Source organism: Branchiostoma lanceolatum, chromosome 1 (genome assembly GCF_035083965.1).
Source record: "Branchiostoma lanceolatum isolate klBraLanc5 chromosome 1, klBraLanc5.hap2, whole genome shotgun sequence".
In the NCBI taxonomy this organism is placed as follows: domain Eukaryota; kingdom Metazoa; phylum Chordata; class Leptocardii; order Amphioxiformes; family Branchiostomatidae; genus Branchiostoma; species Branchiostoma lanceolatum.
The window spans coordinates 23,034,828-23,061,389 of NC_089722.1; the positions used below are offsets into that span (position 1 = coordinate 23,034,828).

At 38.6% G+C, this 26,562-nt stretch overlaps 1 protein-coding gene across 6 annotated transcripts; it reads right to left on the reverse strand.

The window, feature by feature from the left end:
- On the reverse strand, positions 1-26,562 carry LOC136442265 (unconventional myosin-Ic-like). 6 transcript variants are annotated; one of them, XM_066439035.1, is made up of 33 exons: positions 26,287-26,562; positions 18,747-18,919; positions 17,422-17,537; positions 17,083-17,153; positions 16,772-16,899; positions 16,408-16,488; positions 15,841-16,020; positions 15,475-15,573; positions 14,978-15,088; positions 14,772-14,843; positions 14,428-14,547; positions 14,097-14,164; positions 13,862-13,967; positions 13,471-13,551; positions 12,852-12,943; positions 12,555-12,600; positions 11,989-12,084; positions 11,735-11,815; positions 10,244-10,349; positions 9,766-9,883; positions 9,262-9,375; positions 8,869-8,945; positions 8,518-8,586; positions 8,277-8,361; positions 7,888-8,047; positions 7,222-7,305; positions 6,765-6,858; positions 6,312-6,382; positions 5,851-5,992; positions 5,159-5,229; positions 4,721-4,821; positions 3,529-3,628; positions 1-1,466 (listed from the first exon to the last, which is right to left on the reverse strand). In XM_066439035.1, the coding sequence occupies exons 2-33, from the start codon at positions 18,879-18,881 to the stop codon at positions 1,440-1,442; spliced, it is 3,102 nt and encodes a 1,033-aa protein (XP_066295132.1). In that variant the 5' UTR covers positions 18,882-18,919; positions 26,287-26,562; the 3' UTR covers positions 1-1,439. The 6 variants fall into 6 exon arrangements, with proteins under 6 accessions (XP_066295132.1, XP_066295173.1, XP_066295157.1 ...); XM_066439076.1 differs by having other exon boundaries at positions 1-2,454; XM_066439060.1 differs by lacking the exon at positions 26,287-26,562 and adding an exon at positions 24,580-24,601.

The window sequence follows — 26,562 nt, forward strand, 5'->3', positions numbered from 1 at the left end:
TACATTTTTAGGTCAACTTTTGTTATGGAAACAACATCAAATACAGTCTAGCTCCAAGCACCACTAATTAGATTGATCATACATCCTTCTACTTTACTCTGCAAAATCTATGTAAAACAATTTGATGGATAAGCATATCATTTACTGGTTTGCTCTATTCTTTATCAATTGCTATAACAAATGTAGAATTGTCAATGATTTGTATGAGATTTTAGCTAGGGCATGTTGACTTAGGGTGTGTGTGCTTTGTATGAGTAGTATAAAAACATTCACATTTGCTCTAAAACGCACTGATTTTTAGCTTATGTGAAAACAAATATACGAATATGCTACTGTTATGTAAGCACTCCATTTTCTATTGCCTTAGGTTTTGACCAATTTTTAGCACAACAATAATCACAATAAATATAGATATAGCATTTTAGAAATATACATCTAACTAATCAAAGCATATTAATGCATCTAGCATTCCTCTTTATTATGATAATTGCACTCTAGCATACGATACATCAGCTTACAAATATCTAATAATGCAACAAGATTTATATGTGTAAATGTAATACAAAAGGGTAAGAAGCAGGGTGGATTATATGTCTTTGTGTGTGTGTGTGTGTGTGTGTGTGTGTGTGCGTGTCTCTGTGTGTATGTATATTTGTAAAAAAAATGCGTCATTCTTTTCAGGCCAACAGTTATCACTTTCTTATGTTGTCATGTAGTTGCTTATGTCGGCTTCCTTCATGCACAACTTGTATGTTTTCTCAAGTCTTTATATCCTCTCCTTGTGATGCTATCTGGCCCATCGCCAATGCACCAAATGTTATACAATATGAGGCAAACTCTTCTTAATATCTGGTAAATAGAATAATGTAATTTTCTACAAACTATGGGTCTAGTGATATGACATACAAAGACTTCTGTAGAGATTAATGATAATGTAATCTATGAAAAAAGTTGTTCCTTGTATATGCCATTAGCTATAGTTTTCACCAATTCATTTGCTATTTTCCAACAATATCAAAGGTATGTATGCAGCAATTCAAAAAAGAATGGTTATCAAGATATTACTTTGTAAAAAAACTTTCATCCCTAAATTTAAGCATGTATTTACAGTGTTGCTATGTCCTGTGCACCTGCTACATTTCCTACAAATTTCCATAGTTGATAAGATATACTGCCAGCAGATATCAGGATTACAGACATGACTTTACCACCACTATTACATAATAGATATGAGTAGATATTGTTCCCTTTACATGGAGTGTTTAAAACAAGATATTTGTAACATTTCCCTTTGAAGTACTACATGTATCTGTTTGCCAGGCTTCACATCCTTGTCATGTTGCAAAACGTGTCCTTTCATGGGAATGTACGATTTTCATTCCATGATAGAAACTTCTTCCTCCAGCATCCATACTGTAACCGTGGTGACCCACACCTCTTTATGCGACCTTCATGGACGGAGCCACCTGAAAAATAACCAGCAGATGATGGTGTGTTAATCAAGGATAAATACACAAACCATTAAAATGGTTCAGCCCTAGACAGGCATACACGGGACCCTACAAATGAAGAAATGCATGACAGGAGTTTCTTCAGCCTAGGCACAGATCGCACATACGTGCCAACTTCATGTGTGGTGATGAAACTCACATAGTGTATTTCTTCACCTGTGGTACCCTAAGTATAGCGCCTAGGACAACATAGGAGGGGAGTGCCGGGGTTGTAGGGTTCGGGTCAACCAACACAGAACAGAAATGCCTGACAGGAGTTTCTTCAGCCCAGGCACAGATCGCACCTATGTGCCAACTCCGTGTGTGCCTGTGTGGTGATGAAACTCACATCGTGTATTTCTTCACATAGTGCCTAGGACAATGTAGGAGGGGAGTGGGGTTGTAGGGTTCAACCATTACAGAACAGACAGGCACTTCCTGAGGGGATCAACCTGAAGAAACAAAGGAGAAACCTAACTCTGTCTGGCCCAGCTGACTAGGGTAGTCTGAGGAACAGGGTTTGAGCTACAGGTGGCTTTTGTACCAGTCTCGTCTGTCAAAACACAGCTAGCACAAGTACATCACATCATGTAGGGGAGGCCATTGGGAAAATAAACATGACCATAAATATTTGTGATCTATTTCAGGTTGTCTTCCAAAAGAAAATGTGATGAACTGTCAATACTGGTAAGACACTTGAAACAAGACAATCCATACAGGCCTTCTGGAGATATCCTGTTCTGACAGACAGACAGACAAACAGACACATACACAGACAAACACACGAACGCTAACATAAATTTAACCTTCTTGCCGAAGGTAAATGCTTTGGAGTACAAGTCCATAAATGCCAACTTTAACAAGAACCAAATGAATTGAGTTTATCTATAATGCTATATTTCTTATATGGAAAGCACAACTCACCTTTTGATATTTCTCATGCTCAATTTCCATCACATGCAGACTGAAGTAATGTAAATAGTACAGACCACATTAAAAAAACACTCTCCACAAAGTCTGATGCTTGTTTCATTGATTTTCACTGGTCTCTGTATCATCTTCTGGCTGATGGGTTTGTAGGGAGTTGCATCTTTCATATTATTCTTTTTTAGGTAGCCATCATTCAATCATCAAAACGTATTCCGGTATACCCAACACACATCCGACAGTCCCTTTCCCATCCATAAAATAAACCTTTAGCACACTGAAGTAGCCCTTTGACACCCCATTGTCTATTGCTTACAGAGTTAGGCAGCAGGGAGAAGGTTAAAAGATGCACCTTACAGACATTTTCAAACCTATTGCTGCCAAAAATGAGCAAAACGGGGCGGCTGCCTTGTAGACTGTTCCTACCCTGTCAACTCTAGTGGTGAGAGACAGGAACTATTAGAGTAGTGGGCTGGAATGTACAGAATGTTGTGGGAAGGTGTTTGTGCAGATCTGATGGTACCAAATTAGGACTGGCACTCTGACAGGTTCACCCTCCTACTTAACCTGCCACCTCCGCTGAAAACTTTCACTTGGCAGAGAGGGCAGCAGCTTAGAGTACCAGTACATGTACCAGGGGAAAGGCATGGGGTCATATGCAATTAGCCTCTTACAGGCTCCGCGCGATCGCTGGGAAAATAGTAGAAATCGGCCAAATAGAGTGAATAGCCAGGGGTAGGTCGCTATACAGTGAAGCTTAATAGGCGATCTACGGCTATTTTCCCAGCGATCGCGTGGAGCCTGGTAGAGGCAAATATGCAATGTAGGGGGCAGTGAATCAACACTCATGACAAGAGATTTTGAGGAGCAAAAAGATACTAGTAGGAGAAAAAGTCATGTAAACAATGCAGGAGAAATGGGTAAAGTGATTAAATGTGGTCATCATTACACATTTCTTTATTGCCTTTCTTAATTCGAGAGCCTTTGGGCTCTTGATGCTAGGTAGTAGCGTGAAGGTGAAATTCGCAGCAATTCAAACAATCTTCTAGGCAAGCACCACAGACAAATACGGCATGTATGTGTGGTTTGTCTGTAAATCCTAAATACATACCACTACTAGTTGTCCCTTCTTTCCCTTCTCCACTCTCGTCTCAGCTCCCAGGGAAAACTCTATCAGGCCCTCCTTTCCCCCAGACATGGTGTAGGCCAGCCTGGCAAGGGAACAAACAAAATGCCACAGTTCGTTAACCTACACAGCTGCTTATGTTCCAACGGTTTTCAACCGTGGATGTCATTTTCATGTTGTAACTTGCCTAACTCTTTATCTTTTCAGGTATGTCCTAGCTATTTGAGAGAGAGAAGCTTACTTTCAAGCAGTCAATTAAAAAAGAATTACATGATTGACTGTCTTTTATATTGCGTTTAGTCTATCTTCCAGTATTCCTTGCCTTGGTTGTTCACATTTTGACAGCTCATTGGTGGATTCTCACATGACTGAAGAATTTCACAGTAGACTGTACACTGTTGAGGTCTAGCCTACTAAGCAACAATCTATTGAGTCATGTCAGAAGCAACACCATTCAATCTTGTGTGAAAAATATTGTGAAAATATAAGTGCATAATTTGATCTTCTATACCTTTTGGTACAGTTCTACAGCTGCACATAAGAAATGGGAAAATTGATTCTACTTTTGATGACTGTATAAACCATGGCCTCTGTACAGCTTGTTTTATTTGTTAGCGTGCTGAACTAACATTTGTTATACTATCCTTACAATTCAAATGCTTGCCACCCATCATGAATAACAGGAAAATGAGGTAGAGTGTACATTTATTACATCACTGGTGTTCTCTGCTATTATATTGAAAATGAATATTTCTGGCCAAAGTTCCTATAGCATGGTGACAGTTCAAGATATCACACTGTATCATCCACCATAAAAAATTCACATCAGCATCAAAATGAGTGATGTTCATGCTCAGCCACGTTCAGTCAACAAGACTGTTTATACACCGTCTGCACATCCCCAAACCACACACAGAGGCTGCCATTCACAAGCCGATAGTTCCCACTTTCATCAAGCCCTTGAAAAACCCCACATTAAGCCGTTAGGACAATATGCAGACTTGCCTCCATAGGTTGACTCACTCTGTTTACTGAACAGAAAGATACTCGAAAAGAGGTACCAAAACTTGTGTGGTCATCTTAAATGTCAAGACACAGTGTGCACTTGAGGTTAACAATATTGACTCTGTGGCTGAGTCTATAAACATGTCGTGTGGATGAGAGAAGTGGTACCCACCCTCCGGGTTTGACGACCTGGATGGAGTTGATCTTGCCTGCCGCCAGGGCGATCTTTGTGGTGGCCTCGATCACATGATCACTGAGGAGGATCACATCACCCTGGTGACACAGGAAAACAAGACTGATGAATTTAGAAAAAGAAAATATTAAAAATAAGAGCAATAATCTTTCACAGTAAACTGGAAGTCTGTGACAGTTTTCAGTTACAGGGAACAAGGCACGACAACAGTGTAGACATTCAAGGCAAATGTTGATGACATGCCTAGATAGTTGATTTCCCCTCTCCAAATGCATTAGGCATAAACCTGGCTTTCACAGTCACCAGTGTCTATTGGAGTCTCCTGAGTAAAGTTTGTTTTTGGTGCTCACATGTTCATGAACATGCCTACTATGAGGATGCTTCTTACATGCAACAAATGTACCAGACAGATCTTACCTTTTCCTTCTTGTCTGTGCATTCTGCATGGATCACAAATATTCCATCAGCCAGCTCACTCACAGATATACCTGAGCACACAATCATACAAATAATGTCAGAAATAGGGTGCGAGTAACTAAATTACATCAAAACATAAATAAGCACAAAATTTGGATCTCCATTTTTTGGGGCAAATATGTTAACCACTTCATGTACCTGCAATGCCCCCTAGCAGAGAAGAAATTGAACTGAAGCTTGTTTAGCTACTCATTACCTCCAAATGTACAGTATTTGAAATTAACTAGCATCAACAGTTACTATAGTATAGGTCAATATCTGCATAATTCTGACAAGAACGTCTTTATTCATGGTCTCTTTCTTAATTTTCAACATCAAAGAAACCCTATGGTGTCCATGTCTTTACACTTTATCAAAAATTGCAACAAGACAATACACAGTGGAGCGCCAGGCAGACAAGCTGGTGTTGTAGACCACTCAACATTACAAGTACATGTACATTGAATACAACAATAAAACACTAAATGCAATCCATACAATGACACAATAAAAAACAATGCAGTAAATGTTAAGTAAGCAGTTGAGAGGTGTGTCAGCTGGAAGCTAGGGGGCATTAAATCTTTCCGTTGCTGCAAAGTACATCTTTTTACATTTTGATGATGTGTTATATGACTGTGAGGAGTCTGTCTGACCTGTCATGTTCTCATACAGAATCTTGTCCTTCAGTTTGAAGTCCTGCTCATCCATGATGTACACAGCCAGGTTGGTGGCAATCAGCACACGGGGGCGGGTCTTGTAACCATGACGATCATACTTGACCACCGGAGACATGTACTGTTCAAGCAGATAACATCAACCACACATGCTATTAGAACACATGCATAGATATCAGTCTTCTATAAAACATTATATATGGTTGAGTCAAGGAGGTTTAAATAGGTCAAGACTACATGAGATGTGGAGATGGCAAAACAGTTTTTATTCTGAAGGGACAGTAAAGAAATTTCATATAGATTCTGTCTTGGATGTAACTGCAAGGAAGAAGATCTAAGAATTGTTATAGAATTGTTCACAAAATCACTGAGGAAAGTGCATTTTTACACAATCTCTATTCCTAACACAACCATTTTGATGGACCATTCTAATATAATACCTTTGGTCTTTCTTCCTGACTCAGGTACTTCTTGTCGAAGACCTTGGACTTCAGAGCCTCGTGCTGTGGAGCTGTTGAGTGGGAAACAGTACACGACTTTGACAAAATGTTCAGTCTATCAAATTGCATTGAGGAAGTCTGATGGGCAGCAACTACATGTAGTTCAAGTGTGAGTTATAAAGGTGCAAGGTTCAAGCTATGTGTCCCATATAGGACAGATCAACCTAGTCATAAGTGCTGTACTTCAATCTGTCCTTTGGAATGCAAAGCCCTCCAAGTAAATGAAGTCAAAGATGGACTTAAGAAGTCAACTGATTGCAGTGCTTGTCTCTTCTACACATGTATTAGCAGACAGGACTGCAGGGTTACATCTTTCTGACAGCAACCAATGACTAATCTAATTACTTAACCAGGACTATTTACTTCTCAGTTAAAACATGATGACCTCCTTACTTAGTCTGTTGCTCTTGAAAGGCTGTGCCACACTTTCTGGGTAACTCGACTTCTTGCCTTTGAAAATCTCACTGGCAGTGAGCTTCTCTTGCATCTGCAGAAAAAAATTCAACATTGAAAAGTTGCCCTGTATTATCTGTATGTTGCTATTTAACATTTATAAAGCAAAAACAATTGATGTAGGGTGTTCTAGTCTGGAAAGTGTTCTTTAAACATGTTATGCTTAAGAGTTTAATTTACATTTTTGTGTGTGGGAAGGCTATTTACATGTATTTGCTTCTGATGTAGATGCAGTATCATGGCATGTAAGATACATAAGGTCACAAGCAACTCAGCCTATGGCTGCAAGGCGGCAACATACTTACATTTTGATATTGTATTGTATTGTATTGGTTGTTCTTGAAATGAACCATTGACATTGACAGCAAAAAGGGTGGGGAAGACTTGATGTTCTTACCTGCATCTTCTTCTGTGGTGACATGTTCAGACAGTACCGTGTCACCTGGTTACTGTGAAACATGTCCTCCAACAATGCTGACGTCTGTGGGGAGGAACAGAAAAATTGTGTAAAAATTAGCTGATGGATTTTGCTCCATTTGTCTCTAGAACTCATTCGTCCCAGGATGGAAATTTGCTTGTTGGATGGAAAAAAATGTCACTTCATCCACGGCTGTCTCCAGAACGCATCTCACCGTCCTGGGATGGAAATTTGCTTGATGGGATAGGAAAAAAATTAACCCTGTCCGTCCCAAAACTTCATGACATAAAAAGAAAGTCTATTTGTGTAAGCTTAGAATAACAGATGTCACATAAAAAAATGACTGGCACAGAAAAAGACTTAAAGATGGAGACAGCCCTGGCCATTAGGTAATAATAATGATTATATTTGTGAGGAGGATATCAAAAGTAACGGCTGAAGCAACCATCATAGATGCTGTAGATACTGATATATATATATGTAATAGTCTTAATGTACTTAGGATATTGTTATCAATTGTTATTTTGTCCATGTCGAATTCCATATGAATTGTCTGTAAGCAGGGCTAGCCCTTTGTAATAGTTGGGCAGCCATGCTGAACAACCATACCAATAAAACAACATAAAAGTAACTAATCTTACGAACCTCCCTGAGGTTGGGTGGTGCAGTCGGCCAGGACTTGTCCAAGATGGACTTGGGCAGGCTGTCCCTGAGCTTGTGCAGGAAGGTCACCCGGCAGTGGTTGATGAACATCTCGTTATCACCATTGGGAGGCTGGTTCCTCGTGATGAACCCATTGATGTAACTGAATATAAAGGAAAGTGATGAGTAATGATGATGAGTAAAAAGTAACGATCTTAAGAAAAAATTATGCTTTTAGTTCATCATTTCCTGGCTTGCTGACTTACACAGAAACCACTACAAAATTTGCTGTGAAAGTACAAAAGTACTGAAAGATCTGTAATCTATACTTTAAACTACATGTAATTCATTTTAATGATACTACTGTGATCTATATAAAGTTTCCCACTTACTTGCGTAGAACCTGTGCAGCCTTCCTTCTCCTTTCTAGCAGCCTCTTGGCTGTCACTCTCTTCCAGTTAGCCGCGATCAAGGTCACTGGAAAAAACACATTACTTGAATTTTCTTAAAATAAAATTTATCAAAAGCTACAACCATAACAGGTAGTCTCAAACACAATATCTTAGGGCGATAACTCTTCCAAATATAGCAGTGTTAATCTCATTAACAAGAACAATAAGTTGAAAAAATTACCTGCCCACTGCATCCTCTTGTACTTCTTGTACTGTGCATGGCCCTTGTATGTTGCCTGGATGGTGGTGGCTGTCAATGGAAGAAAATCGTTAAACATGTAATTTCTGTTGTAGCAATCCTTACAATAACTAATGTCTACATTGCATTTCCCTTTCACATATTTACATACAATGTGTGCTCATCTGCCTGTCAACAAGGCAAGTGAACTTGACTTGAAAATGAAGAATTTGCTATGATTTGAATGGACACGGAATCTTACACCTTGGACATGAATAGAGTGGAATCTGAGCTTTAAAACATCTTTGCACAAATTTCTAATATTGAAGACCAACTTCAGAGACATTGACATACCCAGGTCATGCTTCTTCATCTGGAAGGCGTCCTCAGTGGCAAACAGTGTCTTGGGAAGCCGGATGAAGATCTTGGTACTTAATAAGACACAGAGGTTAACTATTGGACACAGCTATCATACTTCTTTGAAAATTATTAGACCTATATAGATTTACACCCATAACAATACATTATATCATTGCAGAGCTATGTAATTTCTGCTAGGAAACAGTAATGGTACAAAGTATATTTGCAATTTAAGCACAAGTAGTCCCAGATTTAGAAAAGACTTCAGGCTTAAGACGTAATGATTCTACAGCGGTAGTCTTCTATTTCTAACTTTTGCTTGATGAATGCACATGATGCACTGATCAGCTTCTCTACATGTATGCCCATAGCTGAATGAAAGCTTACTTTCCAAGCCTGTACTCATCATGTCTGTACTCCATGGCCTGGCACAGCAGTTCTACTCCGTCCTTTGGTTTGCCGTAGTAGTTGGGCCACGTGTCCTGGCACAAACACTTGTATCTAATTGTACAAACACATTTTGAATAATCAAAAGTCTGAAATAAAGCCAAAAAAATATGGCAAGTAAAACATGTCCTGAAATGAATATTGTGAAAGCACACAGATAATAATTGCTATGTTGGACAACAACCATCTACAATGATACTGGCCTGCACTAAGTTGGATACATACAATTTTTGTCAAAATGAAAGATAAAGAGAACATGTTGGAACAGCCAAAGTTATTCATAAGTTTGGGATGAAAATTTTCTATATTTTGAATATCCTACCTGCTAAGGAAAGCCTAAGAATAGAATTTGTCAAAATAAACAATATAGAGAACAGGAAGGAACAGTCAAACCTGTGCATCTGTTTCATTGAAAGAAGATGTTTTAGGTTTTGAACATCTCACCTGTTGAGGAAAGCCTCATAAGGTCTCCTGTAGGCAAACCCTGCCCGTCGCACTCTCAGGTTCTCCATCAACCCTAGGTACTTCACCTGGTGGCGGATCAGGATCGGGTCAAACACACCTGTACAGGAGGAAAGGCAAAAAGGTGAGCGAGCCTGTTCTATTGGAATCAAACAAAATAAACTATACATTGACCAGGACACTGTTTGATCAATCAACAAATTTGCCAGTCATAGACATGTTCCTTTATCCTGTGTTGCACAATCTCTTGCTGTCAGATTGGGGCTCCTCCTCGAGGGGCCTGACCATTGGAAGGACTGCTGGAAGCGCAATTTAGCCTGGCTAGTAGTTCCTTGTCCACACAACAATTTATTTGTGGTTCCCACTTGTGAAGGTTTGTATCTAAGATTTCTTGAGAGGAACATTGGTGTGTCTTTATGATAGTTTTCTAGATTATCAACAAGGAACTAATGGGTCTGACCTGGCATCTTGTTGTCGTTAGGCTTGATGCAGCGGACATAGGATGGCTCCTCCTTCATCAAGATTGTCATCAGCTGGTTCAGACTGGTTTTGAACTGGGTTGCAGTCTGGGAATTTTAAAGCAGATTAACAACAGGAAAATAGGCTCAATGTTCTCAAGCAAAATGTAGGTTCTGGAGTTAAGAAAAATAACTAGGGGTGGGTACTGGTACATAAAATTCAGGTCCGGTCCAGGTCCAGGTCCGGACCTGTACCTGTACCTGATTATAGTAGTGTCGCAGTACATCATATTTTGGAGAGCGAGACACACGTAAAAGTCTCCAAACGTTATATATGTCTGGAACGATATAATTTCTTAGGTCTGCACTTTGTCTCAAAATTATAACTATACTCTCCTCGCCGTCTGTTTACTCACCCTTTAAGTGTTTCTAGATATGATTCACAGCTAACGTCTTCGAAAACGACTCGTTAAATCTGCTGTTTTGTATTTTCTTAGACCAGATATGTGGCCGCCTGCTGGTAGCCTGGTACTATGAATTTTCTAATCGGTCCACAGGCCGGTCCACTGATTTTTTACGGACCGTTTTTTTTGGGACCGGTCCATTAAGAAATACGGGTTTTGTACCGGTACACGGTACTGGTACCCACCCCTAAAAATAACATGTCTTTTGATTTTGATAACATGTTCAATATAACTTGTCGAACAGCAAGAATGAAAAATGACGCTGGCAAAACTGAGTTATCTCATGTGGATCTTAACTAGATGTTTTACTGACTCCTATGTGAAGTAAAGCTACCTTGCGGCACGTTCACATGACTATTTTACAAGTTAGTATGTATCATTTACATAACAAGTCAACAACAAAGCAACAACCAGAAACACTTCAACATGTACAAATCCAAGAGATGTAAAACATACATTAGTAGTCTTTGAGCAAACCAAACAGCCTATCCTAGAGTTGCTACCTTACCAACATACCTGTCCATCAGCACAAGGCTGTATGGAGGAAGGCCTTCCTGATGAGGAGAAAGGTGCGAGGAGGAATAAAAGAGAACAAGGGCAGAGAGCAGGGCAGCAAGATAGGAAACTTAATGTGCGAGAGAACACATATCAGCAACATCACCTTCCAACAAAGGACTTGTGCTATGCAGTTTATCATTTAAGTAGAGAATAGCAAAGTGTATCTGCTATAAGAGTACGAATATAGACACCACATGTGTACATTTTCATATCAAGTAAGCCTTCAGTGGACTTATGCGTAACAGTGCAAAGTAACAACAAGTGCTAGAAATCAAAGGACATTGCATAGAGACTTTGCAAGAGTTGTAGAGCAAAAAGGTATAAATAATACAATTGCTTTAAACCACAGTAATAGTTCCACAGATGTTTCAGGAATCTTTTTATGATATCCTGCTCTATCTTATAACAGATGATCAACTGCATCTAATGTGTTGTAAAAGCTTATAGGTTTATTTGAGTTTTTAGACTCACTGTGACAGGTCTCTTCTTATCATCCAGCTCTGACTTGGGGAAGCAGCTAGAAGTCACTTGGTTCTTGCTCTCACACATTGCCTAACAAAAAGATAGCACCAGCTTTACTACAATGCTACTGTCAATAGTGTTCAGCACAAACAAAAGACATTGAAAAGATTACTGCTGTTGAAATAACAGGTAAACAAATGGAACAATAAAAAAACATATGACAGTGACTACACTTCAAATTCTAAATAAATGACCATATCTACCTCCTTGAGGTCCCTGTACAGAAGGTCGTTGTTTTTGTCAAGGAACCCTGTAACGCTGTAGGTCACATCTCCCGCATAGTGCCTCAACCTGAACTCCTGAAAAACCAGAAAGGTTTACGTTATTCTAATCTTCTTCATACCTCTTCTGTACCAAATCCTAACAGAGATATTCTTACATTTATTTCTATCTTTTACATGTTTTTCATATCAACTGGCCGAGTGGCTAGGCTAGCGGACACAAGATTGAACTGTCACGGGTTTAATTCTTGGCATTCCTTGCTAGATGTTGTGTCCTTGGGAAAGGCACTTTACACAACTAAGTGTGAAAATGGGTACCTGACTTTGGTTGGGGAGGTAAAGGGTGGCAGAAGGACAGGCCCAATATACTGTGCCCTACACAGTGGATAACATAAACAACCCACTGCCCCTACAGCCTTAAAAAGGCTATGGAACAATTATACCTTTTTACCATGCCTGTTGACATCTACACTAGATATTGGTATCAGTTTGAATATACACTAGATATTGGGAACAGTACTAGTATGAAGACTGAAATTTGTCCCTACATCTCTGTCCAAGGTCTTCCTTGTCTGCACATCTCCTGTCCTGTGACTGGAAGACAATTAATGACATATTAGTTGTTTCTCAATCTAAGTCTACTGGTATCCCACTTGTAAGATGTGATATTAAGGCATCTGTTTAAAATTCAAACCCAGCCAAGAAAAGTTTTAACATATGTAGAGCAGTTTAACTCTTCAAACGGATGTAGATATTTTTCTATGGTCTGACATTTCAAAGTAATTTCTAACAAGAGTCTAACAACCAATATCAAAAAGAGGGTTTAACACCACAAAATGAAGTACCTGACAAAGTGTGGATGTTCTCCCACAGCATTTTCCAGCTTGGCCAGGAATGTCAGATCAGTGGGGTCGCCTGGCAACAGGCACTCCTCATCCTGGGAACAAGAGCAAACTCTTTAACCCAGGATACACAGTATTGCCCTGATTAATTTATAACCAACTGTCCTAGCCTAGCAACTTTGTGGTAGATCTACATGAATAACATAGATGTAACAGTAGGTCCATGGGAGAAAAGGGTTATAGCATTAAAACTAAGTTGCAATCAAACCTACTATCTTGATATGAAAACAAATTGATTATTTCCTTCAAATGAAATTAATTCAATGCAACAGAACAAAACTGACAAGCATAACAATACCGTGTGCAAAAGAGGCTTGATGGTAATTTGACGGTGTTGAAGCTAGTACTGTGAAGATATAGCCGGATACTTGGTTTTGAAAGTTTAAGTCTTTCCCGCACCAGATGGTGCATAGGGCTGCGCCTATCTCCATTTCAATAGCCCTTGGGCCACACAACTTTGTGCAATCACTACATCAGGGGGCTAGTGTGTGTTAAGCTACCATACCCTTAGCCAAATGCTGAGTGCTAAGCATAGAAAGTAGTATGGACAGAAATAACAAACCAGAATAGCAATGATTCCCCTGTGCCTCTCCTCCACCAGGTCACAGATGATCTTATTGTTGAAGTAGGCCACAGGTTCCCACTGAAAATGACAGTAAAATGAGGTTCAAACATTCAATAAAAACAGTTTTATTCAGAAATGTTTATGATGTTGCTTGCAATTGGTCTCTTTCATGCCTTATGTTGATTACATTCTAAAATCTTTGTGCTGATACTGTTACAGTAACTTATTTATTGAAATTTTGATTCAAATATTCACTAGCAATCATGTAGCCTCTTCATCCCCATTTTCATTCTTGTTTCATGTCTCAGCCTTTTTTCCTTCAACATCCAATCCTATACTGCAATATTCCCGTCCTCTTTTGTTCTTCCTCCCATCTGTTCATTCTCACCTCTATCCCTTCACTCAGGTACTCCTCCTGTTCAGACTTCAGGGTCAGCTCGATGAACAGCTGCTGAAGTTTCTCGTTGCAAAAGTTGATGCAGAACTGCTCAAAACTAGGAAGAAATAAACCACAGATTTTTCTTAGTCTATAAAACCACATAAAGTCAGAGACAAAATATGCAAAGAAAGGCAGATAATCTCCTGTTGAAGAAATCATGTTCAACAGAAGAACCTAAGCTTACCTATTTTTCTGGAAAACCTCAAACCCATAGATATCCAGGAGGCCTATCACATGTTTCCTGAATTGTTCCTGAAGAAGGAACAGACAGACAACATACTATAAAAATTGTAACAGGTCTATGATTTATTGATTCATTGACTTCATAAGCTTTTACAGAATTTCTATCTCTTTTCAAAAAACAGGCTTTCCTTCTCTATGCAAATCCCAACCCCATGATTGGTTGACAAATCTAACTTGTTAGCCAATGAAGTGTTCATAGCTGTGATTGGTTGACAAAGCCTATTTTGTTATTCAATGAGGTGTTCATAGCTGTGATTGGTTGACAAGCCTACCTTGTTGGCCAATGAGGTGTTGATCTTCTGGACCAGCCAGGTGAACATCCTGTCATACACAGCCTTGGAGAGGGCATCCCGGGCATAGGCTGCCTGGTCTTCATTCAAAGGGGACAACAGCTGTGGGAATTTAAAAAAAGAGTTATGGACTGAAACATTGTAAATGCTTTCATTGTAAAATTATTTCCATCATACTTATCCTAAGTTCTGTTACAACACTTAAAACATCATCCCTTTCAAATACTGTGCAACATCTAATATTGTTACTTAGTGTCTATCATGAAGAAGACAGCTCTGTAACTTAAAGTTTGTGAAGGTGAGAGTAAATATGTAGTGGTATTCACCTTTTCACCCTTTGCTACAATAGTCCTGTGAGTAAGTGCCTTTTCCAGGACCTCCTCTGGGCACTGGAGCAGCTGATAAAAGACAGTTGTTTAGTTTACAAAAGATCAACTCTCAAGGCATTGTAGGCCTTCCAATTCATTCTGCCAAGTTCAGCACCATCAAATAGATCAAAATGATTTGATGAGTAAAGTCAACTATAACCTACCCTGGCCACTCTGTTGACTGGCATGGCATCTACGATACCGGCCCTGTCTCCTTCACTAGTGAACATCACATCCCCAAGGTGAATAATACTGGCAACAATGGCCAGCAACTCCTAAACGGAAAATTTTAAACATCGTCATATTCATAATCTACGGTCTTTTTTCAGTGTTACAGTAACAGCTAGTAACATGATTCCACCACCCTGAAAAGATACGTCCAAGCAGATTTCCAGCCCAATGTCCCCCAGTATGATGCACTCTTGTACATGTTTATCTAAACTGTGTATACATGGGGGTGATGCACTAGAGATCTATGAAACCCACTGTTTTTCAAAGTGCCGGATTTATAAAACCCGGTACATTAATGTCAATGGTGATATATAATGGAGTAAGTATATGTTAACAAGTTTATGGTTACAACTAAGGAACATTCGAAATTTCTTGAAGCATAGGAACAAATGCAAGACTATTTGAAGATAAAAATATAGTAAAGTCATACCTCTATTTCCTCTGGGGTGAAGTCAATGACTTTAAGGGCCTTGTACACAGTTTTGAAGTCTGCTTTGTCATCTATGGAGGAGACTCTGGTGCAGTCACCCTTTGGAAATAAGTTGATATGAGAAACTGGTCCTGTTACCAAAGTCTCAAAGAATATTTAATAAAAAGAAGAGTTTCCCAAGATTCAAACTCACACAAAAAATTTGCAAAGAAAAACAAACAAACAAACAAACAAACAGCCAAACATATTGACATGATCTCAATCTAACATAACATTCAATTTTGTCTATTTAGGGTAAGACACTGTTCTTTTTTTCTTGACAGATTTCAAATCCGCTTATCATTACAAAAAAAACATTTCGCTTACCTTATTGAGGTAAGCATAGCTTTCTGGTCTTCTCTCCAAGAAGAATGTCTTTAACAAGTCGTCGTCTGCCCCCGCCAGGAGCTGGTAGAAGATGTGGAAGCTCCTCTCCCCCTCAGCCTGCTGCACCACACGCGACTTCTCCAGCAGGTAGTTCAGGATGTGGCCACCTACTGGAGCTCCCTGGAAGTACAACATCATTTTACTGTACATTCAACAACATTGATAGTATCCTTCTAGTGCTACATTTGTGCATAGTGTTATATGCACTGCAATCTGCAAAAGTTGATTACATTTGTAGTTGTAACATTTCTTTTGTGATATCTAAAAGAATTCATACTCTTGTACATGAACCAACATACATAAGGTGTCATTCGTGAGTAATTTCTTTACACTGTAATTTTACATCTGTAGCATCCGTATCCCCACCTGTAGCGTCCGTACCCCCATCCCCATTCAAGGTTTTTAAACAAAATCTTAGGATACCCACTGGAGTAATACATGAATGAGACTATAAGCTACAACCAATGACATGACATGCTGATGAATATTTGTTTACACATATCCTACCTTGTAATCAAACTGTACATCCATGTACTTGCCAAACCTACTGGAGTTGTCATTACGGATGGTCTTGGCATTCCCAAAAGCCTGGAAGCACAAGAAGGGCAAATAGTTAGTGTTTTGTCTGCTGTAGCTTTCTCTTCCATCAAACATTGACCATTCATTGTCACCTAATTGTATTACATTATGTTCCATGAGTAAAACAAATGCCTAGAAATATGACATATGCCTTAACTGCAAGTCAGTTACTGGGTGGGACATCTTCCTGTGACAATGATGTTTATTTACATGCTGTGATAATGACACAAAGATACTAGTACCCACTATTGTAACACAACCTTTAGGTTATAAATTAAGGCATAACTCCCACCTCTAGTACAGGGTTTGACTGGATCAGCCTGTCTTTTATTCTGTCCACATCATGGCTATGGGTACTGCACACTGCCAAGTACTGCAACATTTTCTTGGATGCCTCTGTTTTACCTGCCCCACTTTCCCCTACACAACAAAACAAACATCTATAAAAAAAAGATTCTATATAATTGCTCATTGGTGTTGATAGATATTCTAGAAAATCACTTGTTCTATGTAGTTCTAAATTATATTTTAAGTTGTTGGAATTTGTGAAAACAGATTGAAAGGTGAAACATAAAAGCATGTGTGTGTATGATGTACATGTACCTGAGATGAGTATGCATTGGTCTCTAGCCTCGCCTCGCATGCTGCGATAGGCATTATCTGCAGTGGCAAAACTGGGCAAGAAACAAGAATACGTAGAGTTACATTTAAATTGATAAATTCAAATGACTAGTAATATCATTTTCTCATTTTCACAAGCTTAAAATGACAGATCTAATGACAAAAATTAACAACATGGGCTCCCAAACAATGAGTCCGACGGAAAACAATTTAAATTAAAGCTGGAGACCGCCCTGTTGTAGATGATTCCATGCAATCATATACAAATCATTAGATGGTTCAGCCTTTGCTTATCAATATCATACTGCAATTCAGACTCACATGTGAGGTGGCGCTTCATAGAAGTTGATTCCCCTGTATATCTGCATCTGCTGTTTGCTGTACAGTTTGAGGTCCCTGTAGGGGTTTACAGACACTACCACAGGGCCAATATATGTCTGCAAGAATGAATCATAAACAGTATACATCAAAACCATTTTAGTACAACAGGAATGATAAATACTGCTTTAGACATAAATTCAGGAAGATACGATATATGTTAGAATATCACCACCACTTGACTGTGTGTTATCTGTGACTGAAAAGAGTTGATTTTTATGTAAAACACAGATGATGCTTTTGATGGTCCATTTTGTAAAGCACCTAAGTTATGTGAAGTCACTGGACCTACTTTAAACTATGTTAGCCCTGTAGACAGTCTTGTCTTGAACAATCAATTTTATTTGCCTTATAACAACAACATTATGTTGACTTTGTGAGATGACTAGAGATAGGGTGCACACAGACTTACAAACCATAACAAACATGGTCACTTTGTCAGGATCATAAAACTGCATACCACAGTTCAACAACATAAATCAATATTAACATGTATATCAAATTTGATATGAAATTCACACATTTTGACAGAAAACAAAACAGTGTTCAAACCAGCTCTATGTATATATATATATAGCACATAAATATGCAGTTGAACAAAAAACATACTCTCCCACACAAATGTTTATACATGTATTATGTGTGTAATGATACAGGAGAGGGAGAAAAAGTACTCCTTCACAGGAAGAGTAGATTAATTTCAACACAACTGAAAATGCAACACAACTGAAGATGGGTGTTCTCAAAATTGAAAAATGATTTTATTGAAGTTTATTCAGTCTGAGTCTATTCCTATACTTGTTCATTCAAAATGCTACATATACTCAGATGCCATATTCCAACAAACATTTGGGAAAATGCTACTGCAGCCATTGTCCATATATCAGAACTTAAGAAGGCTGGTTTATCTGTTGAATCAGTCAGTGGTTTGTTTTGATACCTAGACAAACATATATGCAGGAATTCAGGACAGGAGACAAAACAGGAAAACAGTTCTGTCGTATGCATTTTTTGTCATCACTACTGCTGCCCAATTGTCCATTGCTGGAAGATGAGGGTCTAGTTTGAACTAGCACATTTGCTTTATCATGAAACTGTTTGATACTGTATCTAAAAGTGAAAATTGTGGGGTGGGCAGGAGGAGCCCTACACTGTCTATATCAAGTCAAGTCAAGGCCTTTATTTTTCTTTGAAGTGCTTATATCAAATAATTTTATAACATCGTTTGTTAGAGATGATTAAAAACAATCAAAACAACTGGAACCTACATATATCAGGTTGTGCTGGAATCTCTTGCGCAGGTTCTCGATGAAAGCATCCTCGCTGCGATAGTTCTCCAGCAGAACAAAGTCCTGCACGCCTACCCGATCACGAGCGCCCAAGGCCCCCTCCACGTGGTCCATTGTGAACTGTCACCAGGCTCTATGTTGTCACTTCAATTCTGTTGGTAAAACGACACTTCATTATACTTCTGACATAACATAAACCAAAACAAAATCAGCAGTTAACTACAAGAACTAAGTGAATTCAACATGCAAGTGCTTATCTCGAAATTCAGGGGTAGCAACATACATTGGACTGAAGGACATATTTTATTGCACTGCATGTATACTAATTTGGCAAAAGAAACAATGCCTTTTATATTGTGTCCTTGAGAACAGTTACTGGGACTATAAAGTCTTCCCTATCATATAGACAGTACCTATCTAAACACTACATGTCGTAAATGAAGGTGTGGTCATCAGTCTTATCTGCATTAAGTGTCAGCCAGTACCATGGAGATCAGTAGTTGTTTGATATATACCAGTCTGATCCAATATACTTTTAACTTCACAGTATGGTTCTGCTGCCTTCACTGATCTAGTTCAGCACTTACTACCTTCAAAAGAGTACTTATTACCAACTCACCTAGGGGCCAGCCTTCCTGTTTTGGTTGGCTTTCCTCCAGCTACCAAACTCAACAAAAAGCCAACCTGGCAACATTGCTGATGGCTAGGAATGTTTCCAATGTGGACTTAGGTTGAGGGTAGGCTATCACTTATACAGGTAGGTAGGCCAACCAAAGCAAAAGGCTAGTCCCCTGGTAGAAGGTACAAATGTATCATTTTCACTGCTGGCTGAAATAGGAGTCACCACAATATATCAAAACAGCATATTCTACAGTTTACATTTTCAGGGGATCATATAGAATCACCGATTGCCCATTAAATCGATATGATATAACCTCCATTACCATCTATCCGCCAAGTTACATATATCCCCCACATTGAAAAACAGTGTGCTTGAGAGATCTCTAGTGCATCACCCTCAGATACATATATGTACAGTTAAGAGTGGGGGACGTTGCATTGGAGACCAACGCATTTTTTCAGGGTGTCAGAATTAAGTTACTGTAAGTCACTTAAATATAGCGGTAGGAAAATAAAGCGGTTGGGGGAAAATGGAGTAGGTCACGGCACTTAATTTTAACGGTGGGAACAAACATGACTATCTCAAATATTAATGATCAAATATTAGCGATGATGAAATTTTAGCTGTTGACTAGTGACTGTTAAATCAGCTAAAATTAAGTTACAGTTAACAAATCAAGAATTACAGTATGTCTACTAGTACATGTACTAGCAGTTCATATCGACATAGAGTAATGACTTGTCTCCAACTTCCCAAGTAATTTGTAACATTAGAACCTTATGTAAACCTGTCTTAATGCAAGGCAATTTGCACAGATGAAAAATGCAATTATCACCTAGGTAATTTTCACAGGATATACATGTTTAGTTCCTGATATCCTCTAACTAATAAACTATGAGGTGTCCAGTGTCAGTACTTGCTGTGGTCACACGCCAGATTGATTTCCTCAGTGGGAGTCATTAAAATCTGCTGTTAAAAACAACAACACATTCCATTTCTACCTTTCCACCATTTTCACTGTAAAGTTCAACTTGGACATGGTTCAGACTCTGCACCTGTTGACATTTTTTCCTGACTGGTCTGGAGTACTGTGGAGTTACCAAGTTTGACGTAGACCAAACTATAGACTGTTGATAGATTTCAGCAAACATCCGTTGCAGACAGGCTGTTCTTAAACATACTCATGCCTGTGGTATTTCTTTTAAGGTGGCCAGACCTACTGAGCATAATTCAATCATGCCATTTAGTCAGTTCCCTCCACAAGCTGAATTTAACCACACACATTATAAAATACAGTGGGTCCTGTATTCTGTTTTTTACTACAGGCTTCATAACCTTGACAAAAGGTAGTCACAGTTCACAAACAATTATAGTCTGTTTTAATTGTTTGGTCAGTTCCCTCCACATGCAAAACTTAAACGTTCGAATAATAAAGTACAGGGGTCCTGTATTCTGTTGTTCAATCCAGGCTTTGTAATCTTGACTATTAAGTTAATCAAAGTTCACAGACAATTATACTAGACATTTTCAAAATACTAGTCGGCCTACACTGCACTCCATTCACAGCATCTCGACCTATGCTTTTAGAAGAAACAAACTGCACTACCGGTAAATACACAATTTGAAGGAGGTAAGGAGAATTAATCATACATAGGAAACAATACCTCCAGACATTACAAGTGGAAGTCTCTGACGTATTCTAGGCTGTAGATATTGTGCTCACAATGAATCAGTACAAAGCCACAGCCACATGGAGACAATAAACAGATGACATACATGTAATGTCGTGCTACACAAGAGGGTCTGCAGGGGTGGAATCTGGAAATGGCAATGGTAAATGATAAATTCAGGAGGACTGGCAATGCTTGAAACAGTTGTGTCTTACCTGTGAACCCCAAACAGGGATGTGTCTATAGTAGTATTACAAACATGAAACGAAAAAAGGTTTAAGAGCCTTAAATTCAAAACCAGTTCTACAACATCATTTCAATAACCAAATCTTTCAACTGTTACTTGTGTCACAACCTTGCTCAACTGTCAATTTGACAAAAGACATACAAGACTGAACAGCAGGTACCATTGCATTATGATTTCACATAAAAACAACACATAATCTATAAATCTATATCATGTACATATCCATAAAGCATTCTTGGCAATGCCACAAAATAGGCCAACAAAATCAATATGAAGAGGTCCCGACGACACGTGTCAAAAGTCAAAGAAGAATTCCACTTATCTACATACCGAATTGGATTGGTCTGCACATAAACACAGCAGGGGAGAGTCACTTGTCAAACTGGTAACAACAATGGTTCAAAGACCTTTGCTGATGGGTGTGTCACTAATTTACAAAATACATGTATGCACAATGGCAAATGTATTACGGAAAATCAGCATTCGGTCATTGACATCGAGGTCAATTGATGTTAAGATCAATTGCATCATAGTTTTATGCAAAGTTCATAGAATATGTAATAAGTACATAACAGTTTGCACACAGCATTTCTTTATACAGTATACCCCCCTGATAGTCATGATGTTGGAATCTGAATACATTGATGTTGAATGATTAAGATAAGGGTAGTGACCTGTAGAATGTTGTCACTGTCATTATGACCATGACAAATCATGAAAAAATCTTCAAAGATATGAAATCTATGTCTTGCATAAAAGCTATAGAAGTAGTTTTCAAACTAGGTCTAAACTTGGAAATATAAAAAAAGGGAGCTTAAGCCTAGAAAAACACTACAGACGTAAGCATCTTAGAGCCTAAAAGCTTGTATACAATGCATTATGTCTGAGCTGTTTGGGACCCAATGGGCTGACAAATGCTTGATAAAACAGTTATCAATATTGCATGAGATGGTCTGGTACAACTCCCAAAGGACTAGATCATCACCATTGCTGCACATCAGGCTGTAGTTATGATCTTTATCTAAGCATAGTGTCCCTAATTGTTTTTGATACCTGATACAGAATGAAACAAACAATAATGTTTATCACCTTCCATAAAATGGAGACCAGTACAGCAGATACGTGTATATGGTTTTCGATCAAAACACAAGAAAACTAAAAATTCAGGGTGGAATAAAATGCTTTACAAAATGACATTCAACCAGTTGGCTCATATTTCTTCCAGACATCTTAATTTGATAATAATGTGGTATTCCCCACCAGAGGGTTACCACAGCCTCCACTAATCAGGTTAGCTGGCACTAACCAATTTAACATGGATTACATGGTCTGTACTGGGGAAAAACAATCATCCTAACATCATCAGCTTTACTCAAGCCAAGTGCTTAGCCATGTACTGGTGTCATTTCACACAATCTATCAGATACACAACTTAAGAAAGCAGTACATTTCAAAACTGTTGAACCTTATATAAGTTATAAAATTGAATTGTTGCCTGCATATACATTTCAACTTTTAAGCAGAAAATAATTCTAACACAGAATCAATTTAATACAAATGTTCACGATTTCTATCCAATTCAATGGTGTGCAAGATATACTTGATTAGAAATTCAAATGTATATGCAAGTGACAATTCAATTTTATAAGGTTCAATTTGACAAGAATGCATGCAGTGACATTATATGAAATTGTTAAATTATAATGTACAGACAAGAAAGATATCATTTTTCATTGTTTCAAACATTTTCAAGTACATGTACAGACTTTTTTGCTGTAGATGATAACCTAGCGACCTTAGATTGTTGACATCCAAGTAGTACAGAAGGACAAGTGTACCACAAATGGACAACCTTAATGGGTTTACTGTTACAGAGTAAACTCTCATGCCAAATGCCATTCCAGTTCATCAATGATAAGCTTTTCTGGAGACTGGGTTTTGGTGCTTTACTGCCTAAACATTGAGTCTGCATACACAAAAAGACAAGGGAAAACACTCATGTCCCCAGTTGTCTGTGTGACAACTAGGAAGTCTTTATCCCTTGTTTCACCTCAAACAGGTGTGCAAAAACAATATTCAAGGTGTGTTGGACCTTACAAATAGGAGCCTATGCTAGAGAATTTAAGACAAGGACCCACTATGCAAGGCTTGTAGCAACCATTAAGTTATTTGATTCCTTAGGTTGGCCTAGATAACCTCATTGTTGACAGGTGGAATTAATGGCTTAGTTTTGGCAAACTTGTAGAGGAAAGTCTGTCCATTTTCATATGTCTAAAGTTCTAATATCTAATTGTATGTCACAAATACTGTGTGATATTATCAATATCATGCAGCTTAAAATCATCCCAGAAATGTTGAGCCATCTTCTATGATATTGTATCTGACTGAATAATCATGAAACTGGCTATTGGAAAATACAGTTCATGGAAATGTCTGAAATCAATTTAAAACACATGACTGAATTGTATTGTCACTAATATCAGCAGAAATTTACCTTTACCTGCATGGATCACTAAAGAACATGCTCTTTTGACCGTCACCCCCCTCCCCCTCAATGCACCTCATTGTTCTATTGTATGTACATTCAGCCAGGTGCAGTTCCTAACAATTGCTAACGTCACCAAATAGGAATGTGACCTGTACTTGACCTTATGTTACCTTTCTTTGTTTAACACCGAATTGATCTGAATGTACTTACCAGAAAGGTAAATAACACCATGTGTTCTTTAATTTGTCTGGCCTCAACTGTAAAGAATGGTGAGATCTAACAATGGAAAAACAGCATGGATGCAATTTTGTTCATATGGAGGCTCAGACAAAATCAAAAAGGAAAAAATGAAATGAAAATGCAATGAAAAATTTGTTTCTATCTTAATGAGCGCTAGCTTTGGTCATGGGCATAACTCATAAATGAATACGCTACGTCATGCTGTAGCTCTGGCCAAAAGAGTCATGATGTAGCTTTGGCCAAAATACCGGCCTGAGTTTTCTGGCATCTTTCCATAAACTGTTGGCCATGAAATCTGATTTTCAGCTCAAATGACTTAAAAGCATAACATGTGGGGGAGACCTTGAAATCATACAGGTCAAAGGTAGATTATATATTCAAAGTGGTGACTGTTGACTCAGCCAGCCAATCAGGATTCTGCCAGCTGTAAAATTTCTCACCTTTTTGCCCCAAGTATGGTTTTGTGACTTTGTTCAGGATGCTTTGTTCTCTATCCATAGAAAGTTACATGCATGTATTATTGTATATGGAGCTAAATGACACACCTTTTCAGCTACAAATCTTCAAGAGAGCCTCCTAGCAACCCAGAGGCATTATATTAAAGACAAAAAATAATCATGACTTGAGATTGTGACAAAAACAAGGCCATGGTGATCCAAACTAGTGACTCACCACTGGAGGGCTTAATCATAATACCCCCACCTTGTTACACTACTCATGGGTTCCATCAAGCACCATATTTGGGCACTGATTCAGAAGCTTTGGGCTTCCACAGGAGATGAGGTGACACTGACAGGAAAGGTTTTGGGCAACACCAATGCACAATGTGTTTCTTGTCACTGTTACATTTACATTTCATGCAGGAAGGAGAAAAAGCCCATGAGCAACATGTAAATAGATGATGTCACAACTAGTCTATGACCTCACCTTGCCTCACCACGCCTATCCCAGGGTCAACAGAATAAATATAACACATGCTATGAATCATCAAATCATAAGGACACTGACATCAAATGTGACAAAAAAGCTGAGGTCTAATCAACCAACTTGCTGAGGCAGGATGATATTATGATAATTACTGTAGAAGAAACAATTGAAATAATGTATATCAACGATTGCATTTATATTAATAAGGGTCCCCCACAGTCTGTGATTATAGTTATGCATTTCCATTTCAATTGAATTATATCAAAGCATATGAAATCAAAGGGCCACTGTTGTGGGTAAATTCAGGATGTTTCTCCTCTCTATATTTTCCTATAATCCAACCAATCAGATGGGGTGTTGTTATAACTTTAAAGCTTTGAAGCTCCTTCCCATAACCGAAGAGAAAAACAATGTATTTTGATCCAACACTTGGGGAGGGATACATTAGATACATTTGTGAAAGAGCTGGCCAAATGCAAACAATGACATCGTCATTTACAACTGGTACCACCAGCATTACTATGTAACTATTTCAATCATTAACAGGTTAACAATCCAATGTTGAACCGGTAAGGTAATATTTTCTTCCTAAATCATTAGCGAAGGGAGGGGTAAACTATTACGGCAGCCGTATGGACAATCGTTCCAGATGGCACGAGCAAACAAAAAGCACAGTGGATACGCTGTTTACGCTATCATGTTTAAATGCCAACATCCTGTTGAAAGTGTCAACAAAGTTGTGTATCAATTACTCAAAAATAAATGTCATTCATGACCTAACGTTATCCAACTGTCTGTCACATATGGTTCAGAAATGGGTTTGACAACAGTTGCTCAGCATTACAATATACAATCAGGGTTGAATGAAATGCTCAATATCTTAGTTAAAGAAAATATAATAACTGGACAAAGATTTAGTAGGTAATGACGTCCTTGAATTAATTAATGGACCAAGGAGATTGACTAGAATTTGAGACAACTTAAATATCTAGACGACTTTTATGTTCTTTAAGATATAGAATTCATAACCGTTTCTTGTTTGAAAAAAAGTTACCAAACAAAAGATCTGGCACAAAAGATGAGTTGAACCGCACAACAATGAGGACATGACGTATATTGATGAATGAAGGACTTCGCGAAGACGTTTGACAATCTTCTGACGTCACGAGTCAACAAGGAGAGAGAAACAAAACACCGGCTGGTTTAAACCCCTTCACTCTAATCATTAAACTTAAACTTTTATGATAAGCTGGCTTTACAAAGCCTTTCTCCCGCAGGAATGTTAATAATTTGGCCAGGCATTCGGAATAAACAGTGACTGTTACCTGTCAGAAGCCGCCCGCCGCCCTGGAATGTCGGTGTACTCGATATCGTACCGGCCAACGAGTTTCAGCCACACCCTGGAGAAAAACCCGATTTCTCTCCGATTTTCTGTCAGAAAAACTCTGGCAAGGCCTGGAGTCAAGCTTCACGAGTCAGAAAATGTGAAAAAAGTCCAAGAACGTCTCTTGTCTGGATAAATGTGGCGTTGAAACCAAACCTCTGACGACTTTTCTTGCGCTCTGGATCTCTCTGCCAGTCTTCACATCAGTCCTGGCGTG

Coding starts and splice junctions, on each gene's coding strand:
- LOC136442265 (XM_066439035.1), bottom strand. CDS start 18,881: ATGGACCACGTGGAGGGGGCCTTGGGCGCTCGTGATCGGGTAGGCGTG. Junction 16,489..16,771: donor AGTCAAACCCTGTACTAGAG/GTGGGAGTTATG, acceptor TTGTGCTTCCAG/GCTTTTGGGAATGCCAAGAC. Junction 12,601..12,851: donor GAACATCCACACTTTGTCAG/GTACTTCATTTT, acceptor ATTGTCTTCCAG/TCACAGGACAGGAGATGTGC.